The sequence below is a fragment of the Hemiscyllium ocellatum genome, chromosome 29 (genome assembly GCF_020745735.1).
Source record: "Hemiscyllium ocellatum isolate sHemOce1 chromosome 29, sHemOce1.pat.X.cur, whole genome shotgun sequence".
Classification (NCBI taxonomy): Eukaryota; Metazoa; Chordata; class Chondrichthyes; order Orectolobiformes; family Hemiscylliidae; genus Hemiscyllium; species Hemiscyllium ocellatum.
In genome coordinates this window covers 22,813,750-22,841,368 of record NC_083429.1, presented here as the reverse complement: position 1 = coordinate 22,841,368, position 27,619 = coordinate 22,813,750, and the positions used below count along the sequence as shown (strand labels likewise).

Below are 27,619 nucleotides of genomic sequence, written 5' to 3'. Positions count from 1 at the left end.
ATTTTTAATACATTTTCCTACTCCGTTCAGTCACACATTTGTCAATTTACATGAATTCTAAAATTGTGTTGTTTTCATTGGTTTCTTCAGCTCTTTGGGAGTTGTCATGAGACATCGCTGTTGTTCGTTTTAGGGAGTTTTGGGATGAAAGCTGCAGGTTATTTTTGTTTTCTGTTTTTCAGCATTGCCTTGTCGAGGATCAGAGGAGTTAGTGTCCATATCTCCGGACCAGGAATCCTGGGTTCAAATCCCACCTGTTCCAAAGGTGTGCAATGACATCTCTGAGCAGGTTGGTCAGAAAATAGTTGCAAAAGCTCCCGAGCTCGCATTGTCTACTTTTATTTCAGGGCATTAAAGATTCCGTCCTCGGCATACGAACCATCTCCAAGCTCGATGAGCGCATTCACCAGAAACGGGAAGAACAAAGGAGGAAGAAGGAACAGCGCAGCGTACTGGCACATCGCAGGGCCCAGATCGAAGACAAAAGAGAGGAAAAGTGAGTTAATACTGGCTACCTGCTGGCAAATTCTTTAAAATATAGAATGAGCAAGAAAACTGCAGGATGGAGTGGTAATATATTTCAGAGATGGAACAAATTAAATCAGCACAGATAACTTGACTTTAACATTTGGCAAAAGGCCTGAAATCGTACGAAATGCATTTGTCTGAAATTACTGACTGCTACTTTATTTGGGGCACTTTTGGTTTTTAAATTGTTGATGTCTATAATAAAACAGGCGTGAGCATAATGGGTGAGGAAAGCATCTATATCTATTTGGAACTCACCAGTATAACTTCAAACACTGGATTCAACAGTATTTCACAAAAGAAATGGGAATTCAAGGGAGTTCAACATGACAGGGAGATTCAACACATTTACATATATTTGTCATGGGTATAAAGCAGAAAAGCCCTGATAGGGAGCAGAGGTGAAGATATCCTTGTTCACTTGGGTGAAACTCTTGCTAATTTGAGAGAAAAAATGAATGTGGAAAACCATTTTGGATTTGCATTGATCTTCTAACATTACTGACAAGATGTGTTGCAACTCTTTCACTAGTTTTGTCATGACCCGATCTCCCCTGACACAATCATTTTTTTTTTAAACTTTATACTTGCTTAAACAAGAAAGTTGTTAATAAATATATAATTGTCACTGATGTAACTTGCTTTCTCACGGCATTCTTGAGAGATGGCATGAGTATAAATACCATCTTCCTCAAGAGGTCTCTCAAAGCAATTAGTGCAAATTGCCAAATATTTGAGCAAAATATAATGGGGGCGTACAGATATTCAGATTTTGAGGAATCAAGTATAATTTGGAAACAAAAAACTAAGACTATTCAAAAGCAAGGGTGTTTTGAACCAATTTACAATTATTTTTTGAAAACAGCATACATCCAGAATTGGTGTCTAGCCTGAAACTGGGGCAAAGTCAACTCAGACAATGAAGTCTCCTTATCCGTCAAAATTCCAAAATAAAGTGACCAGAAGTTCCAGAAAGAACAAATTGCAGTCTTTAGGTTTGTTTTAATAAACATACCAATATCAAATTTCCTCCATTCACTAATTTTAGTGCATTACTTAATGTTTTTAAGTTTAATTCTTATTTACGCTCCTTTTACAAGATAAAGACTGTGTTAAAATAGTATCTGATTGGGATTCAGTGATGAATTAAAACTATAAAGCAAGAATTGCAGAAGGAGAGGTGGATTTTGCACAGTGCTTCTCCTGCACTCATCCTCACCTGGAATGGTAATGGTCATTAATTTAACTTTCTTCATTCCTACTCAGGCCTTGAGCTTGGGGCTTGAGGTTAAGTCATAGAATTGCAGGGTAGCAATGATGAAGGGGCATATGAAAGATTGGGAATTCATTCTGCTGTAGATTGTTACTAATGAGGTGTAACCTTCAGATTTGTACTAGAAGGATCAATAGAGGTGTTGACAATCAAAATACTTCATCACTGAGTCAGTTGGAGCATTTTGCTAAAATTGGAAGGAGTAAGGAATGGGTCTGGAATGACAGTGCTACAAAAGTGTTTTATTTAGGAAATAAATGGGTTACTGAAACTAGTGTTCTTTTGCTTAAACTTGTAAGATTTGTGTAGTGCACATTGGATGACACTTGTGTATGTGCAAATTGCATATGCCCAGACCAAGTATACAGGCACCCATACATTGGGATCAAGAGTCAGCCTCACACAGCCTTTTCTCTCTGATGAAAGGCATCTGCTGTTGTTTTTCAGTGAGCCCCGAATAGCACACCGGATTTTGCAGTGTTGTGCCTGGAATGGAGGAATATTCTGGGTAAGACCATTGTTCTTTACTTAAGGTTAACTCATCCTAAAGGATGGTGTTTCCTGAATGGGGTGAACTTGCTTATTGATTAACTTCCTTACTTTTACCTAAATCACAGCTGCTCGAGCAACATGAGCCTGTATTTATCTTCTGAAAGTTCCTGGTGGTTTAGTTTAAAATAGCTGAGCAACTATTTTATGACAAATAGTTAGAAATAATGAACCTTTAAGTGAAGGAATTATTCAGAGTGTCTTCACTGATTAAAGAGGAAAGGGTTTCCACTACCCCGTCAAATGTACTAATTTCAAACAAGGGACTCGTAATTGAAGGGCAAAGTTGTGTTCCATATTGGCGATTACATTGCACCTTTCTCAGTCACAAATTGAAATTGTCCTGCAACCAGCCCTAATTGCAGCTTATTCTGTCGTCTGCCCTAATTGTGACTTGTCTATCCCCAGTTACAACTATAAAATATAGCATTTTGCAATAATATGTTCTCTCTAATGATCTCATTTAAAATATCCTAATGGAGCTGTAGTGATTTTACTCTTATTAAGTGGAATGACATCTTCATTTTCAATGATATGGGATTTATGCTGTAATTATCCTATGATTAAGATCAATCCTTTTAAAGACCTAAGTCATATTACTGACTATTTGTTTTTGGTCAGTTGGAGCTTAATTGTCAGGAATGAAAGTTTGTCTGTTGAAAAATTATCTTTTGCAGGCTCTGGAGCAGAGATGACCAGAGTGAAATTACTGCCAATTTTATTTTTCTCAACATTTTTCACACTGGAATGTATTCTGAAAGCAATGCAAATGAATATTGAACTTTCAGAAATTCTGTGGTTCTTTAGCTAATGTGGTTGTTAGCAAGGGAATGTGAATTGAATGCATCGATGTGCATCATAACTAGAATCCTGTGCTCAACAGCCCTCCCCTAGCTTTCTGTTCTCTCAAGCTTCAATCCTGTACACATCATCGGGCCAATGGAAACCCATAGGCTGATTGTAACGATCCATTCTGCACCTCACTTTACCCACTGCATGATGATCTATTCAGTTCTGCCCTCCTTTCATTTTGGAACTTCATTCAGAACTTCCTGACTGAGATCTACTAACAGGCATCCATTGGATCCAGAAATGGGATAAAACAGGAGGTCAATAGCAAGTTGCAATGTTTGTGTCTCTTCACACGCATAGGGAGGCTCCAGTGAAGGTGCATGGTTGCGCAGAAGCCCTGGCTGGTTCTGAAGCTGTTCACCAAGGATCACTCTTGCTATAAGTATTACAGTTCCTGATATTCAACAGATGGGGCTTGTCAGAAGCAATTTGCTATTGACCTCATATCTTATCCCATTTCCTGACCTCCCACTAAAGTGCCTCACAAACAGCCTGCTGATATTTGGCCTGGATCACATGTAGACCAGTATGGCTGCCTTCTTTGCTGGATCCAAGAAAACCCACGTTTTAAAGTTGGGTGAATACATTGTGTACTTTTCTCTCATTTAAGAGTACAACAATAAGCAGTAGAAACTTAAGTACTGTATGCTTTATTGCCATGAATATTTGAGAAATGATGCTGTTACACTTTTTCCAGCAACAAATGTTTCTCCTCTTGTCTGCACAGTTGAGTATCCTGGTCTTCTATCGAGTCTTTATACCCCTGCTTCAAGCCATCACTGCACGTATTATTGGTAAGGAAACTATTACGACGAGAGATAGAAAGGTTGTGAATGTATTTGATATGTCTGGGACCAGTAGCCCATAAAGAACAAATTTCCTTGTTTAGTCGTTCTATAAATAGATCAAGTAGAGTGGAACTGACTATACAAAGTAGATGTGATGAGTTCAAATCACCAGCATCAAGATAGTGAAATTTGAGTTCAATAAAATTCTGGAATAGAAATGGAGAACATTGGAGCAGGACCAGACCATTCAGTCTCTCGAACCTGCTTTCGCATTCAACATGGGCGGCACGGTGGCATAGTGGTTAGCACTGCTGCCTCACAGCGCCAGAGACCCGGGTTCAATTCCCGCCTCAGGCGACTGACTGACTGTGTGGAGTTTGCACATTCTCCCCGTGTCTGCGTGGGTTTCCTCCGGGTGCTCCGGTTTCCTCCCACAATCCAAAGATGTGAGGGTCAGGTGAGTTGGCCATGCTAAATTGCCCGTAGTGTTAGGTAAGGGATAAATGTAGGGTTATGAGTGGGTTGTGCTTCGGCAGGTCGGTGTGGACTTGTTCAGGGCTCAGGGCTGATCATTCCAATTCCCTGCCCTGTTCCCACTTTCTCCCCGTTAGCCTTTAGCTAAATCCCTTTAGCTGATCCCTTTAGCCATAAAAACTGTTAACTAAATCATCTTCAAAACGTTCAATATTTTGGCCTCAATCTCTTTTTGTGGCAGAGAATTCCACAGGCTCACCACAGTCTCGGTGAAGGTATTTCTCCTTATCTCAGTCCTAAATGGCCTACCCAGGTATTCTGAGTATGTGATCCCTGGTTCTGGACTTTGGTTATCAAAAAATCTTTTGTGTGTTTTTACCTGTTTAAATTTTGAGATTCCACCCTCATTATTCTGAACTCTGATGCCAACCCAGGAATCAGTGTGATAAATTGATTGCACTCCCTCCGTAGCCAGAATGCCCTTTCCTTGGTCTGGCCGACCTGTGTCTTCAGACACGTTTGGATTATGCCTTCATGAGCAGGTTACATATGTATATTGCGGTAGGTGAGAAGGTGCAGTGACTTTTATTTAATAAGCATTCTCCCCAATGGAGATTCATTTCTGAACAGGCAAGGGGTCCAGAAGGAAAAGATGGAAAATGATGTTTCTATAAAACTAAAGCATTTACCGTTTACAGATTTACAATAAAACATTTGTAAATCTCAAAGTCTTTTGCTGCTTAATTCAGCATATGGATATCAGTGTACAAACATGGTTGTCAAGTAAAGACAGGACCCTTCCTGTCTCCACAGCCAAACTACTCTGCTAGCACTGAGATAGGTCCATTAGTGAAGAATAGCCTTTTAGATGAATTGTCTTGGGTAAAGTCAGAAGTCGCATGACACTAGGTTATCGTCCAACAGGTTTATTTCAAGTGCTCAAGCTTTTGGAGCGCTGTTCCTCCCCTCCTTCAGCTTCTCCACTTGACAAAGATGCCGTGTCTTCGCTTGACTCCCACGTTTATACGCCGATATCCATATGTTGAATTAAGCAGCAAAAGACTTTCAGAGATTTACAAATGTTTTATTGAAAGTCTGTAAAAGGTATCGTGACTGCTGACTTTGTCCACCCCAGTCCGACACCGGCATCTCCACATCCTATCTTGGACAAAGTCAATCTTAGCAGAAGTTGATAAATAAAACTTGGGATCAAAAAAAGTTTCTTAAAAAGATTCTGACAAGTCACCGGTGAATTTTAGAACTTGATTCTATCCTGAAGCATTTGCAGTCTTGCAACATAGTTTGTTTCTTTCAAGTCCTGTGTAGAATTCCGAAGTTAGAAAACACTGTCACGTTAATAGATAAAGAGTTCAGTTTGCTTGACTGGACTATGCTATTTGTACTTCAAGCAGAATGAGGAGTCTGGGCAAGTTTTCTGCCAGTGAACTCTTCATTGCCACTACTGTTGCTGAAGCAAGAGTTACAAGTGCAGCCACTCTCTCCACAATGGTGAAGTGAGGGTGACCGACCTTGACATCAAGGCTGCATTTGACCAAATGTAGTACCAAGGAGCCCTAGCAAAACTGGAATCCAATGCTAGGCAATGACCATCTCCAATAAGACAATCTAATTATTGCCTCTTAGCATTCAATGGTGTCACCACCCTCCACTGAATTCCCCACTAATCCCAAGTGTGTTTATACCATTAACCAATTCAACTTGCCACAAAACACCACGGCTACAAGAGTAGGTCAGAGGCTAGAAGTACTGTGGTGAGTAACTCACCTCCTGACCCTCTGAACCTTTTCCAATGCTTCCACGTCCTTCCTATGCTGCGGCGAACATTACACAGTACTCCATGTGTAGCTGCACCAGAGTTTTGTACAGCTGCAGCATGACCTTGTGGCTCCGAAACCCAATCCCTCTACCAATAAAAGCTAACACATATGCCTTCTTGACAACCCTATCAACCTGGTGGCAACTTTCCGGGATCTATGTACATTTCTCATTCACACTGTCAAGAATTTTACCTTTAGCCCAGTACTCTGCATTCATGTTACTCCTTCCAAAGTGAATCATTGCACACTTTTTTCTGCATTAACTGCATTTGCCACCTCTCAGCCCAGCTCTGCAGCTTATCTATCTCCATCTGTAACCTGCAACATCCTTCAACACTGTCCACAATTCCATCGATCTTAGTGTCATCTGCAAATTTACTAACCCATCCTTCTCTGCCCTCATCCAGGTCATTTATAAAAATGACAAACAGCAGTGGCCCCAAAACAGATCCTTGTGGTACACCACCAGTATCTGAACTCCAGGTTGAACATTTCCCATCTGACTTTCAGCTAGCCAATTTCTGATCCAAACCACTGTAGCATCCTCAATCCCGTGTCTCTATATTTTCTGCAATAGCCTACCATGGGGAACCTTATCAAATGTTTTACTGAAACCCATATGCACTACATCAATCGCTTTACTCTCATCCACCTGTTTGGTCACCACCACCAAAGAACTCAATAAGGTTTGTGAGACACAACCTACCCTTCACAAAACCGTGTTGACTACCCCTAATCTCCCTTCGAGATAATTATAAATGCTATATCTTGGAATCCTTTCCAACACTTTACCCACAACCGAAGTAAGGCTCACTGGTCTATAATTACGAGGGACATCTCTACTCCCCTTGAACAAGGGCACAACATTTTCTATCCCCCAGTTTTTTGCCACTATTCCTGGAGACAATGATGATATAAAGATCAATGACAAAGTTTCTGCAATCTCCTCCCTAGCTCCCCAGAGAATCCTAGGATAAATCCCATCTGGCCCAGTGGATCTATCTATTTTCACACTTTCCAGAATTGCTAACACCTCCTTTTGTGAACCTCAATCCCGTCTAGTCTAGTAGCTTGTATCTCAGTATTCCCCTCAACAACATTGTCTTTTTCCAGTGTGAATATTGACAAAAAATATTCATTTAGCACCTCTCCTATCTCCTCAGACTCCACGCACAACTTCCCATGACTGTCTTTGACTGGCCTTAATTGTACTCTAGTCATTCTCTCATTCCTGACATACCCATAGAAAGCTTTAGGATCTTCCTTGATCCTATCTGCCAACGACTTCTCATGTTCCCTCCTGGCTCCTCTTAGCTCTCTCTGTAGGTGCTTCCTGACTAACTTGTAACTTTCAAGCACCCTAACTGAGCTTTCACGTCTCATCTTTACATAAGCTGCCTCCTTCCTCTTGACAAGAGATTCAACTTCTTCAGTAAACCACAGCTCCCTCACTTGACCAGATCCTTCCTGTTGGACAGGTACTCACTTATCAAGGACACGCAGTAGCCGTTCCTTGAATAAGCTCCACATTTCAATTGTGCTCATCCCCTGCAATTTCCTTCCCCACTTTATGCATCCCAAATCATGCCTAATCGGATAATAATTGCCTTTTCCCCCAGCTATAACTCTTGCTCTGCTGTATATACCTATACCTTTCCATTGCTTAAATAACTAAATTGTGATCACTATCACCAAAGCACTCACCTCCCTCCAAATCTAACGCCTGGCCTGGTTCATTACCCAGTACCAAATCCAATGTGGCCTCGCCTCTTGTTGGCCGAACTACATAATGTGTCAGGAAACCCTCCTGTACACATTGGACAAAAACTGATTAGGGAATCCAGCCCCCAAACACCACAATAACCTCCAAGTTTCCTGGATACACCCTTGAGCCCTGACTACTCCATAAGTCAGTCTTAAGTCTGTGGTCAGCTAGTTTTTAGAAAGAAAATTCTGAGAGATAGTCATAAATCCTATTTGAAAAAGTGTAGTGTGATTAAAGGCGGTCAGCATGGCTTTGTGAGGGGCAGATCATGCCTAACTAATCTTACTGAGTTCTTTGAGGAGGTGAATGAGACAGGTCGACCAGAGGATGTGGTGTATATGAACTTCAGCAGGGGGCGGCACGGTGGCACAGTGGTTAGCACTGCTGCCTCACAGCGCCAGAGACCCGGGTTTAATTCCCGCCTCAGGCGACTCTCTGTGTAGAGTTTGCACGTTCTCCCCGTGTCTGCGTGGGTTTCCTCTGGGTGCTCTGGTTTCCTCCCACAATCCAAAAATGTGCAGGTTAGGTGAATTGGCCATGCTTAAATTGCCTGTAGTGTTAGGTGAAGGGGTAAATGTCGGAGTATGGGTCTGGGTGGTATATGCTTCGGCGGGTCGAAGGGCCTGTTTCCACACTGTAAGTAATCTAAATCTAAATTTAAATTTGATAAGTTTCCCCATGGTAGGCTCATTCATAAAGTCAGGAGGTGTGGGATACAGGGAGATTTGGCTATCTGGATTCAGAATTGGTTGGCTGATAGAAGCAGAGAGTGGTTTAATCATAGAATCCCTACGGTGTGGAAACAGGCCGTTTGACCCAACATGTCCACACCAACCCTCTGAAGGGCAACCCACCCAGGCTCATTCCCCCTACCCTATCATTTATGCCTGATGAACCTACATATCCCCGAACGCTGGGTAATTTAGCATGGCCTATCCACCCTAACCTGCACATCTTTGGGCTTTGGGAGGAAACTGGATCACACGGAGGAAACCCATGAAGACACACGGAGAATGTGCATACTTCACACAGACAGTTGCCAGAGGGTGGAATCGAACCCAGGTCCCTGGGGCTGTGAGGCAGTAGTGAAAAGCCACCCCCAGTATTGTAGAAGGGTTACATCCAAAACATTGACTTCTCCACCTCCTAACTCACCCCCAGTCCTAAAGTAGGGTTACACCGAAAATACCTACCCTAGATAAAAAGCTTTGAGTGTCTGCTTTTAGCCGGTCTAATGACATTTTAGCAGAAACCTGGCTTGCAAATGGGGATTCCATTTTCCCTACAAAAGCCACCAATTACACAACAGAAGGTTTACAAGAACCACAGACGAACATTCTTATGTCCAAATCCTACTATTACACTATTCTATCACTTTTTTTCACAACACCATGCTACCTCCTTAGACCGCAAGGTGACCTGATAATATCACTTCCTTAGATGGGAAGTATTTTGTCTGGAGGTCAGTGTTGTGTGGTGTCCCGCAGGGCTCTGTTCTTGTGCCTCTGCTCTTTGTAATTTTTATAAATGACTTGGATAAGGAGGTTGGGGGGTGGGTAAATAAATTTGCAGATGACACAAAGGTTGGAGGTGCCATTGATAGTATCGAGGGCTATTTCAGGCTGCAGCATGACATAGACAGGATGCAGAGCTGGGGCTAAGAAATGGCAGATGGAGTTCAACCTGGATAAATGCAAAGTGATGCGTTTTGGAAGGTCGAACTGGAATGCTGAATATAGGATTAAAGACCGGATTCTTGGCAGTGTGGAGGAACAGAGGGATCTTGGTGTTCAAGTACATAGATCCCTCGAAGTTGCCACCCAAGTGGATAGGGTTGTGAGGAAAGCATTTAGTGTTTTGGCTTTCATTAACAGGGGGATTGAGTTTAAGAGCTGCAAGGTTTTGCTACAGCTGTACAAGTCCCTGGTGCGACCACACTTGGAATATTCTGGTCGCCCTACTATAGGAAATGTACGGGGGCTTTGGAGAGGGTGCAAAGCAGGTTTACCAGGATACTGCCTGGACTGGAGGGCTTGCCTTATGAAGAGAGGTTTACTAAGCTCAGATTTTTCTCTCTGGAGAGAAGGAGGAAGAGAGGTGACCTGATCAAGGTTTACAAGGTAATGAGAGACATGGATAGGGTCAATAGCCAGAGACTTTTCCCCAGGGCAGGATTGACTGGTATGAGGGGTCGTAGTTTTAAGCTATTAGGAAGAGGGTATAGAGGAGGCGCCAAGGATAGGTTCTTTACAGAGAAAGTTGTGAATACATGGAATGCATTGCCAGTGGAGGTGGTGGAAGCAGAGTCATTCGGGACATTTAAGCAACTACTGGACATGCACATGAATTGAGGGGTGCGTAGGTTACGTTATTTTATTTCACATCAGGATCAATCTTCACAACATCGTGTGCTGAAGGGCCTGTTCTGTGCTATACTTTTCTATGTTCTATGTTCTAACAGCTCCCCATGACAGCCAACTAAGTCCAAATTTCCTCCTGATTGCCCCACTTGATATCCCCAACTACCTTCCTAATGCCCCAGAAGCACCTCTGTGACACTGCCATGACCATCCCCTGCCTACCAACTACCAAGGTACACCACCAGAACACTAGCTATACCCGAACCCTAAGTAACTCCTTAAGCTGTTACACCCCTGACTTGTTAGCCACCACACCTGACTTCCCTCCCATGATCATCTGCCAGCCTCATTCCCTGAAGCCCCACCAACTCTCTTTAATCTTCTGTGAAACCTCTGACCCAGATACCCCACAGGCCCATTTGCTACCACATCCATCTTAGCATCCTTTCCATTCACTAACACTCACAATAGATCTTTAGCCTACCACATGGTGACTCGTGCTGTATAAAAGAAGAGTGCCCACCTTCCTCTGACTCAACAATGCTGAAACAGAGTTCTTCGAGAAATTCTACACTCCAAACTTCTGGAAAAACATTGTCCCAAATGACCCAGACTGTTGTTCCTCAAAAGATCGTTTCCATTATTTATTACTCAGGTCTTCTGTTTACCAGTATACCTTGCCTCTGTGCTCCTGATTCTTCCTGGAATTGTGTGCTTCTCCCTTCTTATTTTAATGTTGTGTAGTCTGTTTTAGGAAATGGTCTCCTCTTTGACTCCTTTCTGTGTTCCATATTATTTCAGTACTTACCTTTCCTTGCATGAGATTAATTTCTTGCCTTTTGTAAGTCAAGAACAACAAACTATAAAAGCTGTTGCATCGTGTAGCATTGGCCTTTAATAGAAAATTTGTTTGGTTTTAATCCTAAGATGTTGATCTTTGACTGTGTTTGTGAAGTAGTGCTTTTATCTGCGCAGGTGACCCCTCATTACATGGCGATGTCTGGTCCTGGCTGGAATTTATCTTGAACTCCACTTTCAGTGCTTTGTGGATATTACCTCTGTTTGTCCTCAGTAAAATAGTGAATGCCATCTGGTTTCAGGTAAGTAAAACAGATTGTTTAATTATAACCCTGTCCTCATATTTAACAAGTCTTCAGTATCAGCTATTTATATCCTGCCTTTAATGTAGGTAACCTAATCTGTTTCATGGAGGCTTGGGGAAAACTAGTACCAGAGAAGATGAAATTAGTTGGGGTGACATTAATTAATGATGGGTTTTCCAGAGGGATTTTGAGGAGGAAAGGGAAATCAAAGGATAAGAATATAATAGTTCTTGCTTGAAATTAGCATGAGGGTGGTGTTGGCACTGAATAAAACCTATGTAATAATAGATCCACATTTATTAATCCATGCAAGGAATTGATTTGAAAAATATGGGTAGAAATGTAAACAGGCAGGAGTGAAGGAAAGTATAGCCCTGAATTTTAAAAAAGCCCAGCATCTCCATACCTCCATTTCTTAACTGGAAAGTTAAAATGACTGATATTAGCTTTCAATTTCTCAAACACTCCAAATAAAAACACTGCAGGCTGCACAAAACGCTAACTAATTTATTCTTTGGTGCCAAAAGGCTCTATGTATTTTAGCCACCCAAAGGTCTGATGTGTGCATACTGCCATTCCCGGGTCTCCGGCCAAGCAACTAAGATAGTTATACTGAGCTTCTATTTGTCTGTTTCTGCCTGTACATCCTCCTTGTAAGTACACATTCCACTCACCCAAGTTTAATTTAAGTCTACTTTGTGAATGATGCTACATTTCAAGTCAGCATTAATGTTCTTTCTTTGACATGGAACACCCAGAGACACCCTGGTCAGGGTGAGCACATGTTAGCACACGTCACACCAAACAGAAAGGATCCACGCACTTCAATTATTAAATCTCAAATAATCACAGGAATATAAGAATGAATGTGAACAAGATCATTGTTTCCTTTTGAGATGTGTGAGTGCACAGCAAATCAGCAATCCAGAGAGATTCCACACTGGTTGTACATAGGTAGTCCTGTGCAAAATATTTTAAAGGACCCACATATTTAAATAAAACAAAATTTGATAGGATCTTGGTCAGGATGATGAACAATTTGATAGGATCTTGGTCAGGATGATGAACAATTTGAAGGTGAACTTGTTGGCATGCATCATATTTGGTAAAGATGTGGGTTGGAGATGTGCTGTATAACAACACTTTCCTAAAGTTTACATTTTAGTTGATGCATGCTACAGTGATGAAACTGGTTATTTACAGTGCTGGGATTAAGCCAGTTGCTTTGTTCTGGACAGATTTGAACTTGAGTAATACAGCAGCAGGAATGTGGACACAGCATCTAATCACATCCCTCACTTGTGCCTTGTGTGCGATGGGCAAGCTTCAAGGAACCAGGAGGTGACCCACTTAGCACAAAATACTCAACCAAAAGGTGTAGTGAGTTTCTGAATGAAGATGCCCATTCTTGCCCCATAGATGTTGTTAATGGGAGTCCCGTCCAAACACCCAAGAACAAAATATTAGGTATTCTGCTATATCAAGATTATCCTTGAAATTTGGCTTTTGAGAAGTAAGGCTTGGTACTGACAAAAAGATACGGTCAACTTTCACATGGGCAGTGGCAGCAAGAAGCTAAAAGAAGGACAAGTCAAAGCGCTTGAATGATAAGAGGACAAATGAACACCAGGTAAAGAGAGAAAATCAAGTGTAATGTTTACATCTCCTTAAGAACACACAAACTAATCTGGGCAGTTGGAGGTTTCTCTGAACCTTCTTCAATCTTAATTTTAGATTAGACTTACAGTGTGGAAACAGGCCCTTCGGCCCAACAAGTCCACACCGACCCGCCGAAGCGCAACCCACCCATACCCCTACATTTACCCGATACCTAACACTACGGGCAATTTTAGCTTGGCCAATTCACCTGACCCGCACATCTTTGGAATATTCTGGCAAATTGTTTTTTCTTTGTATTTGTTCATCTGTGAAGATTTTAGATAGTTGTGTTCAACAGTGCAGGCCCACTGGTGGCTAGTCAGGCCTATCTGTGAGTGACAGATTCTTTTACAGCTGTTGCAGATGAAGGTGTAGGTATTGCTGTAGTTAGAGTAATACAGCACAGAAATGGCCCGTTTCATGTATCTAGTTCATGCTCGCCATGATCCCAAACTAAATTAATTCCACCTGCCTGTGTTTGGCCCATATCCCTCCAACCCTTTCCTATTCATGAATTTATCCAAATTTCTTTGAAATTTTGTAACTGTACCTGCATCCACCATGTTTTTCTTGCCATTCATTTCACACATGAACCACTCTGTGTCAGATAAAAGTTACCCCCATGTCCTTTTTAAATCTTTCACCTTCACCTTAAACTTTTGCCCACTAGTTTTGAACTTTCCCACCACAGGGAAAAGACCCTTGTAATTAACCCTTCTGTTTCCCTCATTTTATAACCCCCAACCTCCTACACACCAATGAAGTAAGTTCCACCCCTCCAGTCTATTTTTATAAACCAAACCCTCCATTCCTGGTAACATCCAGGTAAATCTTTTTTGAACCCTTTCCAGTTTAATAATATTCCTATAACAGAGTGACCAGAACTGCACACAGCACTCCAGAACAGGCTTCACCAACTTGGATCTATCCTTCTCTTTCTTGCTGGCTTTCGCTCTGTCTGATAGTGCTCTGTAGCACTCAAGATATGCACCTCCAGGCATCATAATCTGCAGCTCACTGAAGATGGGAATTCTGGGGATTAAGCAAAAGGCAATAGAAAGTAAGTTTTACCATACATTTCGACTGAGCCCAACCTCCTCCCACACCCCCACAACTTGTCTGTTCACAATTTGGTATCATTTGACCCTCAGATGAGCTTCCATACACACATTTATATTGTCACTAAAAGTAACTATCTTGATCTCCTATACATTACCTAACTTTGCCTCTGTGTGAACTTGCTGAAACCCTCATTCAGGTCTGCACTATCTCTAGATTTGACTATTCCAATGCACTCCTGGCTGGTCCTTCACACTCTTCCCTCTGTTAACTTGAGGTCATCCTAAACTGAACTACCTGTGTCTTAATTAGCACCAAATCCCATTTCCCTGTCACCACTGTGATCATGAACGTACATTGGCTTCTGTTGAAACCATGGTTTGATTTTAAATTTCTCATCTTTATTTTCAAATCTCTCCTTGGCTTTGTCTCTCCGTATTGCTGTGATCTCCAGAGTAGGTGACTCGAGCCTGCTTCACCATTCAGTAGGATCATAGCTGATCTGCATTTCGATGTTTTCCCCACAGCCCTTGATTCCCCGACTGATCAAAAATCTATTTCAGCCTTAAAAGTACACGAAGACTCTGCCCTCTGGCTCTCCGTGGCAAGGTGATTCAAAGCCTCTTAACCCACTGATAGAAAACATTCCTCCTCATCTCAGTCTTCAACTGGTGCTCCTTCATTCAGAAACTGCCCTCTGATCCTTAACTTTCCTGTGAGGGGAAACACCTCCCAGCATTTACCCTATCAAGCACCTTAAGAATCTCTATGTTTCAGTGAGATGTCTCCCCCACTCTAACACTTCCTAGGACACTTTAACCAAGCTTTTACCTTAATATCTCCATATGTAGTCCAGTGTCTTCTCTTGTATTGCCTCAGAATGTAGTATTATCTTAAAATTGTTTTAAATCTGAAACAGTTTTAGAGCTTGAGAATGCAAAGCAGCTGAATCGATAAGAATTTGGGAATGAATCCAGAATGTCTCCGTGTTACTATGTGAGAGAATACATATGCTTCCCCATGTTGTTGAGTCCATTCTTGTGTGCTGGTGTCAGCTCTCCCCCCACTGTCTGTCACATCTTTTAGCAGAGATTTCCACTAACTCCATAGTTTTTCAGAATTCCTAATCTCAGCTATTTTAATACCAGTGTGGAGGATTAAATATTGGCTACGGGAGAAACTCTGCAGGCGACACCCACACGCCTAGACTCAAATTGCAATGGCATTGTCATTTTTAAAAATTTCTTTGCCAATGTCTTGTATGAATCGAAGTGTGCTACAAATGCACAGGGTGGGTTAGGGTCAGGCTATGTCCTGTAAACGGAAAGAACAGACTTTGAGGCTTCAAAGTTGTGTGCTGTTCAGCAGCCTGGGAGCAGATCAATTACATTCTCAAAGGAGGCTCAGAAGGAAATAACTGAGTAAGGAGGAAGTGGAAAATTATAAATACTTATACTGGTAATCCTCTTAGCCCCTCACACCCCACCCAAAACAAAACCCCACAACTTTTCATGTAGCTTTGAAGAGTGAATAATTGTTAAAAAATCATTGCTTGTTACAGGACATTGCTGACCTAGCGTTTAAAGTGTCTGGAAGGAAAGCACAACCTTTCCCCAGTATAAGTAAGATTATCGCAGACATGCTTTTCAATCTGCTCCTGCAGGCCTTGTTCCTCATTCAGGTATGTATGAAGCACAGTGCTCTGAGACGAGTAAGTAGGTCATGCTACTGGTTAATGGGGACTCAGACCATGAAAATATTGAGCAGCTGCAGATTTCTTTTGTGTCTGACTAGAACCGTACGGATTATTTGAATCCTGTGCCAATGTAGTGTTTTGAAGAGTAACAACTGGACAGTGAGTGAGTGAGTGAGACTTATCAGAATTGTTTCTTTCTTTGCCTTTGACATCAGGTCAGAAATTTTCCTGTGCCGCACAGTTTCCTTGTTGGGTTATAACTAAAACCTCCGATTCAAAGATACAGTTATCTTAAGAAATGCAAGCCCTAATACATAAGAAACAAATGACAGGCAAAAATAGACATTGGGCCACTTCAAACTGATGCTGCAAGGCTAGTGATGGGAGATAAGGAAATAGCTGGAGAACTTAATAAGTACTTTGTGTCAGTCTTCACAGTGGAAGACATGAGTAATATCCCAAAAATTAAAGGGAGTCAAGGGGCTGAGTTGAGTATGGTTGCCATTGCAAAAGAGAGAGTGCTAGAAAAGCTAAAAGGTCTTAAAATTGACAAATCTCCTGGCCCCGATGGGTAACATCCTAGAGTTCTGAGGGAGGTGGCTGAGGAAATAGCAGAGGCGTTGGTAAAGATCTTTCAAAAGTCACGAGTCAGGGAAAGTCCCGGGTAATTGGAAGACCACTGTTGTAACTCCATTGTTCAAGAAAGGATCAAGAAAAAAGATGGAAAATTATAGGCCAATTAGCCTAACCTCGGTTGTTGGTAAAATTCTGAATCCATCGTTAGGGATGAGGTTTCTAAATTCTTGGAAGAGCAGGGTCGGATTAGAACAAGTAAACATGGATTTAGTAAGGGGAGGTCGTGCCTGACAAACCTGTTAGAATTTTAGAGGTGACAAGTAGGTTAGACCAGGGAAACCCAGTGGATGTGGTCTATCTAGACTTCCAAAAGGCCTTTGATAAGGTGCCACACGGAAGGCTGCTGAGTAAGGTGAGGGCCCATGGTGTTTGAGGTGAGCTACTGGGATGGATTGAGGATTGGCTGTCTGACAGAAGGCAGAGAGTTGGGATAAGAGGTTCTTTTTCGGAATGGCAGCTGGTGACCAGTGATGTCCCACAGGGTTCAGTGTTGGGGCTGCAGCTGTTCACGTTATATATTAATGATCTGGATGAAGGGACTGGGGGCATTCTAGCGAAGTTTGCCGATGATACGAAGTTAGGTGGACAGGCAGGTAGTACTGAGGAAGTGGGGAGGCTGCAGGAGGATCTAGACAGTTTGGGAGAGTGGTCCAGGAAATAGCTGATGAAGTTCAATGTGAGCAAATGCGAGGTCTTGCACTTTGGATAAAAGAATACAAGCATGGGCTACTTTCTAAACGGTGAAAAAAATTCATAAAGCCAAAGTACAAAGGGATCTGGGAGTGCTAGTCGAGGATTCGCTAAAGGTAAACATGCCGGTTGAATCCATGATTAAGAAAGCGAATGCAATGTTGTCATTTATCTCAAGAGGGTTGGAATATAAAAGCAGCAATGTGCTACTGAGACTTTATAAAGCTCTGGTTAGGCCCCATTTAGAATACTGTGTCCAGTTTTGGGCCCCACACCTCAGGAAGGACATACTGGCACTGGAGCGTGTCCAGCAGAGAGTCTCACAGATGATCCCTGGAATGGTAGATCTAACATTCGAGGAACAGCTGAGGATCCTGGGATTGTACTCATTGGAGTTTAGAAGCTTAAAGGGAGATCTAATAGAAACTTACAAGATAATACATGGCTTGGAAAGGGTGGATGCTAAGAAATTGTTTCCGTTAGGCGAGGAGATTAGGACCCGTGGGTACAGCCTTAGAATTAGAGGGGGTCAATTCAGAACAGAAATGCGGAGACATTTCTTCAGCCAGAGAGGGGTGGGCCTGTGGAATTCATTGCCGTGGAGTGCAGTGGAGGCCGGGATGCTAAATGTCTTCAAGGCAGAGATTGATAAATTCTTCATGTCACAAGGAATTAAGGGCTATGGGGAGAATGTGGGTAAGTGGAGTTGAAATGCCCATCAGCCATGCTTAAATGGCGGAGTGGACTCGATGGGCCGAATGGCCTTACTTCCACTCCTATGTCTTATGGTCTTAAATATGACTGTAAGCTATTTGCTGATCTCAGTGCAAAGTACATAATTGCATTTACGTAGTGCTTTTTGCATCAGGACATCACAAAGTTCATTCAAGCCAACAAAATACTTGGGAAGTGTAGCCAGTACTATAACATAGGAAGCACAGTAAAAGAATCCACAGCAGTGTGATCATCTGTTTTACTTGGAATTAATACCTGTTGGGGAATTAAAATTAGCCAAAGCACTGATCTTCTATCTCCATCTGAGAAGATGGGCCAGTCCTGCTCCTCAGATGCTGCCTGAACTGCTGTGCTTTTCCAGCACCACTCTACTCCAGAATCTGGTTTCCAGCATCTACAATCATTGTTTTTACCTAGTTGATTTTAACATCTTGTTGAAAGGCAGCACTCCCTCAGTCTTGAATCGGAGTGTCAGCATAGATTTTTGTAGTTGAGTCTCTGGGGTGGAGTTTAAATCTTCCAGTACCACTGTCTACTGCAAGGGGTCAGATAATTGCCCCGAATTGGAACTGGGGAAAATGATTTCAGGGTTCCTGCTGCTAACTGCTATCCTATTAACCCCTGTTGAAAAGTGCCTTTGTGAAGCTTCAGCAAGATCAAGTTTTCATTATGATATGCTATTTTTTATCATTTAAGTTCTGGTTTTATTCTCTCCATTTGTTTTCCATAGGGACTGATAGTGAGTCATTTTCCGATTGAAATTATTGGACAGCTGGGGAGCCTATTTCACATGTCGATGCTGTATTCTCTCTATTGCTTTGAATACAAATGGTTCAACAATGGTGAGTCAATTCTGTACCACTGCCGCCTGCCAAATGTGATAAGTTAGTGAAATTGAGTGAAACCCGGCCAGAAGGGAGTTTAGTGTCTCTGGCGGAAACTTGAAACATAGTTTAAACATCTGGCAATACTGACTTCTGGACATTTGAAACCATTTTATTGAAATGCCTTGTTGCGAAAGGGACTTCCTTGCAGCAGTTTAGTGGCTAAACTGGACTGTCCACTTGTGACTCTTGAACAATGGACATTTTGTTGAAAAGCCAGACAGAGTTTCATCCCACAACAAACTCAATAGCAAAGCAAGTTCATCACCAGTGGCAGGACAATAATATAAAGTGAAGTCCTTCAGTTGTCATCAGTTTCAAGAAGTCTGGTGGACCTTTCCCTCCTAAGTTTTACCTCTTGCCTATTAGCTAGGGCAGGTACTGTTACTGTCAGCTGTCTCTATGTAGACTGGGAGCCTCTGTGCTAGTCCATCTGCGTGAAGCTTCAACAAGCAGCCAGCAGGGGAGTTCAATGTCCTAAACTAAAAAAAAAACCCAAAGAAATCGGAAGCAACCACAAATTGCTGGGAAAATTCAGGTCTGGCAGCATTTGTAGAGAGAAAGCAGAGTTAATGTATTGGGTCCAGTGACTCTTCTTTTGAACTAGAAGAAGGGTCACTGAAGGGTTCTGAAGTAGGGTCACTAGATTGGAAACATTAACTCTGCTTTCATTCCACGCTTGGTTGGAGCATTTGAGCTACAGGGAGAGGCTGAATAGGCTGGGGCTGTTTTCCCTGGAGTATCGGAGGCTGAGGGGTGACCTAATAGATGTTTATAAAATCATGAGGGGCATGGATAGGGTAAATAGACAAGGTCTTTTCCCTGGGATGGGGGAATCCAAAACTAGAGGGCATAGGTTTAGGGTTGTGAGGGGAAAGATTTAAAAGTGATCTCGGGGGCAACCTTTTCATGCAGAAGGTGGTGCATAATGGAATGAGCTGCCTGAGGAAGTGGTGGAGGCTGGTATAATTACAACATTTTAAAAGGAATTAGGTACGTGAATAGGAAGGGTTTAGAGGGATGTGGGCCAAATGCTGGCAAATAGGACTAGATTTACTTAGGATATCTGAATGGCCTGGACGAGTTGGACTGAAGGGTCTGTTTTTGTGCTGTACATCTCCATGATTCTTTGACATGCTGCCAGATCTGAATTTTCCCAGTAATTTCCATTGTTACGTTTCCTTTTGTTTTGGGGCTTGCTGAATTCTGTCTTTTTAAATTGTGGGTAGGACCTTTTTAAGGTATTTTACTTGCTTTCCTTTTCTTGTCCAGTCTCCACAGGAAAATAAACATTGGACCTGCTCCCAATATTTAAGCCTCATTTTAAAATTATTAGGATTAATGTGTATGGGAGGCCTTTTTTGGACATAATCCACATCCACCAAAGACAGAGGCTCCCACTTCACTTACATTACTCCTAAGAAAGACCCAAGTTATTATATCGGCAGTATTTACTTGGCAAGTTTAGAATTCCTATGTTTGGCGTCAGTCTGTTTAGGTTACAACAAAACACAATCCTGCTCAGGAACAGGCCTTTCGGCCCTGCGCCAACACATCCTGTCCTTCCACACTAAAACCATCTTCACTTACAGGATCCGTATCCCACCTAAGATTGTTCGGAACCTCTTGTGGGCTGTAGCCATACCCTTTCTCTGATTCTTAGTAGATATACTTCCAGTTGTTCACATTAGTCTTAAAGTTACTGCACAGTGTGAACAAGCAGTAGCAATGCTCACCCCCACATGGTAACATTCAATAATTCCACCCCCAAGATGTGTTTGCCCACCCTCAGTCCAGTCCTGTGCCACTTGATGGGCTTACCCCATCCTGCAGTTGCTCTTCTCACTCCTTTTCTATAATCCCTGGCTTCCAAATAGCCAATTTTAAAAGGGATGGTGGATGAGTTGGATGGTCACTGTCAGGGTGAGCGGAGGAATGAGATGTGATCAGTGTCAGAAGTGAGGGGTGGGTGCGAATTAATCTTGAGGTGAGGGGAAGAATGAGCAGGGTTGGTCTCCTTCAAATAATGCAGTAAGATCTCTTCCATTCACTTGAGGGGGTGGGGGGTTTGGGGGAGTGGCAGCTCAGGCAGGGCCATGATCTGCTCTGAAAGAGCCCAGCGTTTCCTTGATGCTACACTGGAAGGTCAGCCTGATGATCTGGTTTTTGAGGCAAAACTGGAACTCCCAATGTTCTGACTCAGACAAGAATGCTTACTACTGAGCATGGCAAGCACCACTCTGCTGGGGTTTTTAATTTCTTGTTGACTGACTTACGCTGTTTGAATTTCATTAGAATGAGCCATTTCCTCATTGTTGGGGTAATCCTAAAAACTGACAGCTACTTGAGAAACACTGGAAGTTATTGGGAACTTGTTTTTAAACTTTATGTTGCAAATTTTCCTCTCCAGTTAAACCTGAGGAGTATTAGGTGGAGCAATGGTAATGACGGTGGAGTGGTCATGTCCTCCTCTACCAGTTGCCAACTTTCCCCAAGCTGCTGAAGGCCCACTCAAAGGGACATTCCCACCCTTTTGCTTCAGCTCTCCTCTGTGTCTGTCTGTGGTAGGCTCAGAGTGACACTTGTACTGGGACCTCTGCAGACTGGAGGGTTTCTTAAGGTCCCTGAAGATCAAGGCAGGTCAGAGCCCTTTGAGGTTCCAGGTTGCTTTTTGAACTCGGGGCCTATTATTCTTCAGGGGAAGGTTGAAGGCCTCCGTGCCAGGTAATAAAAATAAAGAACAAAGAAAATTGCAGCTCAGCCTTTCGGCCCTCCAAGTCTGTGCTAATCCAGATCCTCTATCTAAAGCATGCGGTCTAACAAGAGCTGCAGCTGGACACACTTCCTGAACGTGAAGAACTCAGGGACATTAGCTGCATCCCTGAGCTCCCACATAGAGCAAGAGGAGAATAACACGGGTCTGCGATCTCCTGTCATTTTTACTCTTAAGCTTAATTTAGTCGATAATATGAAATAATAGATAAATGGAAAAAGAAATCACATGATAAAAAAAAGCAAAACCTTATATTATCAACATACCAGATTCTCTTTTTTTTATTGGTTAGAGGAAGAGGGCGGCTGGGAGACACTGCACTAATCAAGAATTTTGCTGCAGGTTTTAGCAATGCTCCTATTTCCACCTTTCAAATCCTGCATTAGGTGCAACCATTGAGTATGTTTGTACCAGCCAGGTATCTATGTCCAGGATGTCTGGCCCATCTCAGGTGGAGCATAGCAATAGTAGGCTGCACAGGGAAGATGGTCTGTATCTCACGAGGATCTGAGTAACCTGGTATTGATGTAATGTGACAGTGCATATGTTAGTGTGATATGTCATAAATACACTAATTGTACAGCATTCATCAGGTGACTCTACTGCTCCAGATTTGCAGTATTAATCTTGTTCTTTGTGCTGTCTACAGGAATCGAGATGCATCAGCGCTTGTCCAACATTGAAAGGAATTGGCCTTATTATTTTGGTTTTGGATTGCCATTGGCTATCCTCACTGCTCTGCCATCATCCTATGTCATCAGGTAGGTACTTTGCAGCAACAGTCTCAAATTCCCTTACCAGCTGCTTTTAACAGTACCTATGGACTCCTTGGCTTTGTTAATGGAAGCAAACAGAATAAACATGCTGAATTCATTGCTTAGTCCCCAGCTGAAATTTTGTTTCTAATCCTGGGCACCATGCTTCAGGAAGGATATCAATGCCACAGATAGGTTGCAGGGATGTACCAGAATGGTATCAGGGATGAGTAATGTGGTGAGGCTGAAGGTGATGAATGTTTTCCTTCAAGCAGACAAAGTTGAGAGATGTAATTAAATGTCTAAAATTACAAGGTGTTTTGATAGAGTAAATCAGGTGGAACCATTTCTAATGGGAGGAAGGTATTAAGAGAGACGGATTGAAAAAAAATTCACAAAAGAAGCAGAGGTGAAGTGAGAACATTTTTTGGACAATGATGCATTCTGATCTACAATGCACTGTCCAAAAGGTTGGTGGAAGCCGAATCAGTACGTCCTAACAGGAAATTGGATTAAATACAAGGGGAGTAAATTGTAAAGCTGTAAGGGTATGACTTGGAGGCTGGATCTAAGTGAATATTTTTAACTTTCAAAAGGACCAGCATGAGCATGATGGGCAGAATAAAATTCCATGAGGCTCTAACAGTGTACCATCACAATCTCTCTGAAATTATTATCATCACCAACTCCTCAAACAACCGTTCTTAATTCCTCTTCCTTTGCAAACTGTTGCAGCATTTTCAACTTCACTTTTCTTTCCAAAGTCCTTGTCTCCCAAGTTTCTATCCTTTGCCATAGCACTCTGTTTGAATCTTTCCAGCGAGTTTCCACATTTACCACAGCACCATAACGGGCTTTTCTGTATTTGGTGCATCATTACATTTCAACATCTGCAGCTTTTGACAATCCCTCCAAACACCATGCCTCCATTATCAAAATGAGTAGGACTGCTCATAAAGATTCCACTCGTATTCAAGTACAGCAAGAACATATCCAGCAACGACTGGCCCTCCCAGTTACCTCCAGCAACACCTATCCTCTGCCTTCTCCTCTCCATCTCCTATCAACCCTTCAGCAGCACCATCTGTAAACCTGGGGTTATGTTCCATGTATATGCGGACACACAGCACAGCTCTATCCCTTCATGGACTCCACATCGTCAGACTCCAATCTTGGATGGGTGCAGTTGTCTACAAGTAAATGTCAATAAAACCAAAGTCCATTTCTTCGTTCCCTATGACAAGCTGCAGTTCATTCCCTGCACTTCCCTGACCGTTGACTTCTGATGAATCACAGAATCTTAGTATTGGTGCTATCTCATGTCTTCATCTATCTCCTACTTCTGTAACATCACGTACTTGCATCCCTACCTCAGCCATCTTCTCACGTCTTTCTAACCTCGACACGTGACTATTCAGTGATCTCACAGCTATCTTCCTATCCTCTAATGTCCGTAAAGCACATCTAAAACTCTGCCACTTATATCCTGTACTGGACCAATTCCCAATCACCCATCATCTTTACTTTCACTGAGCTACATCAGCTCTCAGTCCCTACTGACTAAAAAAAATTAAATTCTCACCTTGTTTTTAAATTACTTTATGATCATTACTGATTGCCCAATCTAATCAGTGATGCAGTCTTGCTCATCTTCCTTGCCAGTTACCAGCTTAGAATCATTCAGGATAGAAGAGTGTCCTCAGCTCATCAAGTCTGTGCTACCAAAAATATACTTTCCACGCTAGTCCATTTGCCTTGAATGTTATGACACTTCAAGTGCTCATATAAGTACTTTCTAAAGGTTGTGAAGTTCCCTGCCTCAACCCTCCTCACAGGCAATGCATTTCAGAGTCCCCACTTTCCTCAAATGCCCCCTAAACATCCTGCCTTTCATGTTAATTTATGCCCCCTTGATATTGAGCCTTTGACTAAGAGTACCAACTGTTTTCTATTTACCCCTCAGCTGAAGTGCTCCACCCCAGCCAAAATCCCTGTGAATCTACTCTGCACCCCCTCCTGTGCAATCACATCCTTCCTGAAGTATGACCAAAACTGCGCACACTGCTCTTATAGTTTATGGGATGACTGATGAAGGCAGTGCTGACTGCTGCAAAAAATCAAAAGTGCTCTTGTCTGTTAAACTTAGATCTGTCTTCATGTCATCAAGGAAGAAGAAAAAATAAGATTCACAAAAGGAACATAAGCAGCAATGAGGAAAAGTTAGAGTCATTACATTACAGAATGAGGCCATTAATTCCTCCAAGGAGGGCTTCATATACATCAATCATTGGGATATCTTCTGGGAAGGTGGGACCTGTTCAAGAAGGACGGGTTGCACCTGAACTGGATGGAGAGACACCAATATTCTGGGCGGGAGGTTTAAACTAGCTTGGCAGGCGGTGTGGGAACCGGAGCTATGGATCTGAAGATGTACCAGCTAGTGAATAGCCAGAAATAGCTGGCAGAGTGGCTGTGAGGAGGTTAGACAGGTGTTAGGGCAAAGTTGTAGTCAGTGTGATGGGTTGAAATGTGTTATTTAATGCAAGAAGTATCAGGAATAAGGGTGATGAACTTGGAGCATGGATCAGTACTTGGAACTAGGATAGTGTGGCCATGATGGAGACTTGGAAATCACAGGGGAAGGAATGTTCAGAACAACCTTGGTTATCCGAACAAGATCTGAAGATCCCGTAAAAGATTACATCAAAAAGGTGTTACCAACACTGGTGCGACAATTGTATTTTTTGTTTTCAATTATTAAAAGTGAATTTGGATTCCTGAAATGCTGCCGAGAACAGTCCTGGACATCGACTGGAGCTCAGGCACATCGCCAAAAGACTGATCTCCCTCCTTCCTCTCCCTTTCCCAACAAAGACAGACTGAATTTGCCCAGATCGTCATTCTGAGTGCTGAATATTCTCAAATTATGAACACACCAGCCCATTACAAAGACTTCACGTCTGAGTTTTTGAAAATAGTAGTCCTGAACTTATAAGAACACTGAAACTTAACTGTTATCTTTCTTTATTACGGGGTCTACCCTACCAACAAACCCCCCTTCGCCAGATAATCTCTCCAACATTGTCCTGTCCACGACAGAGTGGGAACTTGTCAAAACGTTGCAGTAAGGAGTTTTGTCTGTGTCTGTGCGCGCGCACCTTTATTGAGACTCCTCTTCTCACCCCACCTCTTCCTCCCCTCACCCAAAAAGGGCAGCACCAGTCTTGCTGTTGGTGTCCAGTCCAGCTGATGTATTATTTCCGTTACTTCATTTTGTTTCGGAGTCCCATTGGGCGGGGGGGGGGAAGAGATAAGAGGCATCTGGCCGCTTCACTCCATCCGCTGGCTGGAAACATGGGGAGTTGAAAGTACATGGCATTTGTGGGGGGTACTGTGCTGCTGCCTGGTCTCCTGAACGGAGAGTGGACTCAGCAAGCACTCATTCTGTCAATCCCATTGAATTGAAGCAGCAGCAGGGAGATGCTTCAGCAATGCTGCAGGTCCCTTACACACGTGTGTGTCTGCTCAGAAACACACCCTGAGACAGAGGGAGGGAACAAGGTAGGCAGAGTGAGGAAAAGGAAACTTCAGAAAATGTTGAGTCCCAGAGGAGAAACATTGAATTAGTTATCTGAACAAAATGCTCCCTGCCCACCACGTTCAGATAATTGAGGTTGTTCTGTATTACATGCTCCAGGGTTTAAAAAGGAAGGGGGTTTGTGGAGATAAAAGAGGAGGGGGAGTGGCATTGCTAATCAGGGATAATATCGCAGGTGCAGAAAGGGAGGTTACCAAGCAGAGTTTGTCTACTGATGGGTAGAAGTCAGAAACAAGAAAGGAGCAGTCACTTTATTGGGAGTTTTCTACGGACTCCCCCAGTGGCAACATGGAAGAGCAGATTAGGAGGAAGATTTTGGAAAAGTGCAGAAGTAACAGGATTGTTGTCATGCATGACTTTACTTTCCCTAATATTGATTAGAGTCTCCTGAGTTCAAATAGTTTGGATGGAGCAGTTTTTGTCATGTGTGTCCCGGAAGGATTCCTGACTCAATATGTAGATAGGCTGACTAGAGCGGAGGCCATATTGAATTTGGTGCTTGGCAATGAACCAGGCCAGATGGGAGAGCATTTTGGTGATAGTGATCACAACTCCCTGACCTTTACTATAGTCATGGAGAGAGATAGGATTATGAAAAAGTATTTAATTGGGGGAGGGGGAATTATAATGCTATTATGCAGAAACTGGAGTGCCTAAATTGGGAACAGATGTTCTCAGGAAAATGCATAACAGAAATGTGGAGGTTGTTTAGGGAGCACTTGCTGATCGTGCTGGATAGGTTTGTCGCACTGAGGAAAGGAAGGATAGTAGGGTGAAGGAAACTTGGCTGATAAGGGATGTGGAACATCTAGTCAAGTGGAAGAAGGAAACTTACTTAAGGTTGAGGAGGCAGGATCAGACAGGGCTGTAGAGGTAGCCAGGAAAGAACTGAAGACTGGACTTAAGAGAGTTGGAAGGGGGCATGAGAAAGCTTTAGAGGCTGGAATTATAGAAAGCTGCTAGGCATTCTATACTTACGTGAGGAAAAAGAGGATGGCCAGAGTGAGGGTAGGGTCAATCAGGGATAGTGGAAGGAACTTGTGTCTGGAGTCAGAAGAGGTAGGGGAGGCCCTGAAGAATACTTTGGTTCAGTGTTCTTTACTGAGAGGGCCCTTGTTGTTTGTGAGGACAGCATGAAACATGCTGATGTGCTTGAACAGGTTAATGTTAAGAAGGAGGATTTGCTGAAAATTTTGGAAAACATAAGGATAGAGAAGTCCCCTGGGCCAGACGGGATATATCCTCGGTTACTACAGGAAGCGAGGGAAGAGATTGCAACATCTTTGGTGATGATCTTTGTATCCTCACTGTCCACTGGAATAGTGTCAGATGATTGGAGGGTGGCAAATGTTACTCCCTTGTTTAAGAAAGGGATTAGGAATAGTTTTGGATGTAGGTTTGCTCGCTGACCCGACTAGGTAACATCTTCAGTGGGCCTCGGGCGAAGCACTGCTGAAAATTCCTGCTTTCTATTTATATGTTTGGGTTTCTTTGGGTTGGTGATGTTATTTCCTGTGGTGAAGGCACTTCCTGCCCCTTTTCTCAGGGGGTGGTGGATGGGGTCTAACTCGATGTGTTTGTTGATACAGTTTCAGTTGGAATGC

At 42.7% G+C, this 27,619-nt stretch overlaps 1 protein-coding gene across 1 annotated transcript in view; it reads left to right on the top strand.

The window, feature by feature from the left end:
* The window catches only part of ei24 (EI24 autophagy associated transmembrane protein), a 60,769-nt gene that overhangs the window by 17,380 nt on the left and 15,770 nt on the right, over window positions 1–27,619 (top strand). The window contains exons 3-9 of the mRNA XM_060846723.1: window positions 348–496; window positions 2,249–2,309; window positions 3,930–3,996; window positions 11,403–11,527; window positions 15,810–15,929; window positions 18,736–18,847; window positions 22,312–22,423. Coding sequence (XP_060702706.1) covers window positions 348–496; window positions 2,249–2,309; window positions 3,930–3,996; window positions 11,403–11,527; window positions 15,810–15,929; window positions 18,736–18,847; window positions 22,312–22,423 — 746 coding nt within the window. The remainder of the gene's footprint in view (window positions 1–347; window positions 497–2,248; window positions 2,310–3,929; window positions 3,997–11,402; window positions 11,528–15,809; window positions 15,930–18,735; window positions 18,848–22,311; window positions 22,424–27,619) is intronic.